Source organism: Elephantulus edwardii, unplaced genomic scaffold (assembly GCF_000299155.1).
Source record: "Elephantulus edwardii isolate Elephantulus edwardi_28Jun2011 unplaced genomic scaffold, EleEdw1.0 scaffold00357, whole genome shotgun sequence".
In the NCBI taxonomy this organism is placed as follows: domain Eukaryota; kingdom Metazoa; phylum Chordata; class Mammalia; order Macroscelidea; family Macroscelididae; genus Elephantulus; species Elephantulus edwardii.
The window spans coordinates 1302025-1305017 of NW_006400107.1; the positions used below are offsets into that span (position 1 = coordinate 1302025).

The following is a 2993-nucleotide window of genomic DNA, read 5'->3' on the forward strand; positions in this document are numbered from 1 at the left end:
GTAGTTCTGAAATAAATGCCAACAAATTTCTCAAAAAATAGGTTTCTAAAAGTTTTTAAAACCTTGAGCTTATTAGTTACAAAATTTACAAATGTTCCTATCCTTTGAATTAGCAATTCCAATTCTACAGATTTACTCATCATAGACAGATACATCTTAGCCTGTTTATGGTAGAAAAATGTGCAATAACATAGAAGTTCACCAATAAGGCACGGGGTAAGTAATATTTCTGTGTGGTAGAATACTCTACAGCTGACAAAAAAAGAATGAAGACTTATAAGATATGCCACTAAAAGAGAAAGCAAAGTACAAAACAGGATATATGGTATGCTACTATTTGCATAGTAAATGAGAAACAGTGAATTATCTATGCAGCTAAGTCATTCTATAAAAAGTTTATAAAATTCATTAAAGAAAAGATTGGAAGAACTCTAGAAGTCCTAATTCACAACATAAAACAGTCTTCAAAGCATCTTGAAAAATCTACAACCAGGAGAGGATAAAATAGGTGAATGGGACCTTCTAAGAAACAAATCCCTATGCACATCCAAAAACTTCTCCAACAGGGTAAAAAGTGAAGCCACAGACAGGGAAAAAATATTTGATAATGACAGGTCAGATAAGGGACTTATATCTAGAATTTATAAAATACTTGAGCACCACAACAACATAAAGGTAAATAATCCAATAGAAAAATGGGCACAGGATATGAATAGACACTTCACCAAAGAAGATATTCAAATAATTAACAAGCACATGAAGAAATGTTCAAAATCCCTAGCTCTAAGAGAGATGCAAATCAAAACAAGTATGAGATATCATCTCACCCCAGTAAGACCAGCAAAATTTAACAGAGCAGCAAACTACAAATGCTGGCGAGGTTGTGGAGAAACTGGAACCCTTATTCATTGTTGGTGGGAATATAAAATGTTGCAACCACTATGGAAGGCAGTATGGGGCTTTCTCAAAAAGTTGCAAACAGAAATACTATTTGACCTAACAATTCCACTACTAGGAATATACCCCAAAGAAACTAGAACTGCCACCCAAGCAGATATATGTACATCCATGTTTTTTGCTGCTTTGTTCATAACAGCAAAGAGCTGGAAACAACTTAAATGCCCATCAACGAACGAATGGATAGAGAAGCTGTGGTATATTCACACAATGGAATATTACACTGCATTAAAAAACAACCCATGAAATACAAAAAGGTGACACTGGAGGACATACTGAGTGAAATATCTCTGTCTCAAAAGGACATATACTGCATAGTGCCACTGTTGTAAAACGGGGCTGACATTGAGGTTGGGGGGAGACTGAGAAAAACAGGATAAATTATGTATACTGCATTGAGACAGATGAGGAAGAAAACTATTTAAAAGGGATATATGATTAGGTATTATTGTCCTGACAGGAGTCCAGAATGAATGCTGCATAGTGAAGTGGACTTGAGGGGAGGGATTGTATAACAATGAAAGAATTTTTCTTTTATTTTTCAAATAGAAGAGCGAACTCGGGGGAAGGTTGGGCAGGAAGAAAAGTGCAACAATGAATGAATTGAAATCCAAAGTCTCTGTAAACGTTCATTAAAATTAACAAAAAAAGAAAACGTTTATAACTAGGAAAGGCTTCTATCCTATAAATTATAAATTAAATCTAATCATCAAGTCCCAGAATAAAATAGAAAGATTGACAAATGATCAGATCCTACTCAAAATGTCAAATATATAATATGCTTTGATACATTATCTTCATCTCTCAAAGTTACTGCTGTTGATTCAGAACCCATAGTTGACCCTCCACTGGATTTCCAGGACTATAAATTGCAATGGAGACTGTCTATCTTTCTCCTGAGGAGCCACTAGTAGATTTTGAACAGCCAGAGAGGCGTAGCTTTTGGGTGAGCAGTGCAACTCCCTGTGGACTACTTCATCTGAGCTCCCCAATATCTACAACTAATGGTATTTCTCTATTCTCACTACTTAACGTCCTTTAAAGTTCTTAACAACATTTAAAGCCAGATACTTACTTGCTACCATTAAACATTTTATTCAGGGCATCTCTTGATATAATATGGCCACAGACCAACTTCATAGGTGGGTTATTATCTGTTGTTTGCTGACGAAGAATGGGACAGGCAAATATAGAGTGATACCAGCATTTTTTACCAAGGTCCACTTCAATCTGTTATGAGAGAAAAAAAACCTGAAGTTCTATTTTGGAAAGCTTCCCACATATTACTATGTATTTTATAAAAAGAGCATTTATCTTATTTACTCATCAATATAATTTTTCTTTTCAATATAGTTTTTCTTAGCACTCTCCTAACTCAAAGATGGGTAAGTTAGGGATTCAATGTGTTACTACTCCATGAACCAAAATTATTCACAGCACTGCTGTTCAAACCAAATCCCAATGTCTGAGAGTGAGACTCTAAGTGCTGTCCTAGTCAAATAATTTCCAAAATCAGTCAAGATCTATCTAAGCACAAAGCCTACTGTCGAGTACCAATTTGGCTAAGATGACAAAAACCCCACATACAAACTCATTAAGGCCAACTAAATAAAGTTTATGTCTACATGAGCTTCAGATCAGTGTTTCCTATATAATGCTGCTGACATCAGATGCCACCGAGCAAGCCCTGACTCACACCAATCCCAAAGGCAATAGAAGAAAATCCTGCCCAGCACTTTGCTGTGTGAACTAACAGGCAGATAATGTGCCATCCTCCCATTGAGACCTCACCCAGCCCTGTGCCACCCTCACACCTCTGCTGTGCCGTCCTCCCATTGAGCATCTTCCTCTTGTCCTGCTGACCCTTTTACTTTCCCAAGTATGATATCCTTTTTCATTTCCTGATAACATGCCAAAAGCAAAAAGCATTCTCAAGGCCCACAGAGAAAGAAAGCGATGTATGATAGGGTATTATGGTTATCACAAGAGTCCACAATTAAGGTTGCATAGTGGAATGTACTTGGGGTGGCGGGAGG

At 36.7% G+C, this 2993-nt stretch overlaps 1 protein-coding gene across 1 annotated transcript in view; it reads right to left on the bottom strand.

Annotated features, from left to right (window-relative positions):
• Positions 1-2028: 2028 nt before the first annotated feature.
• RMND5A (required for meiotic nuclear division 5 homolog A (S. cerevisiae)) overlaps positions 2029-2993 on the bottom strand; it is a 131549-nt gene continuing 130584 nt past the window's right edge. Inside the window, exon 8 of the mRNA XM_006902012.1 lies at positions 2029-2187. Within this exon, the coding sequence (XP_006902074.1) occupies positions 2029-2187 (159 nt within the window). The remainder of the gene's footprint in view (positions 2188-2993) is intronic.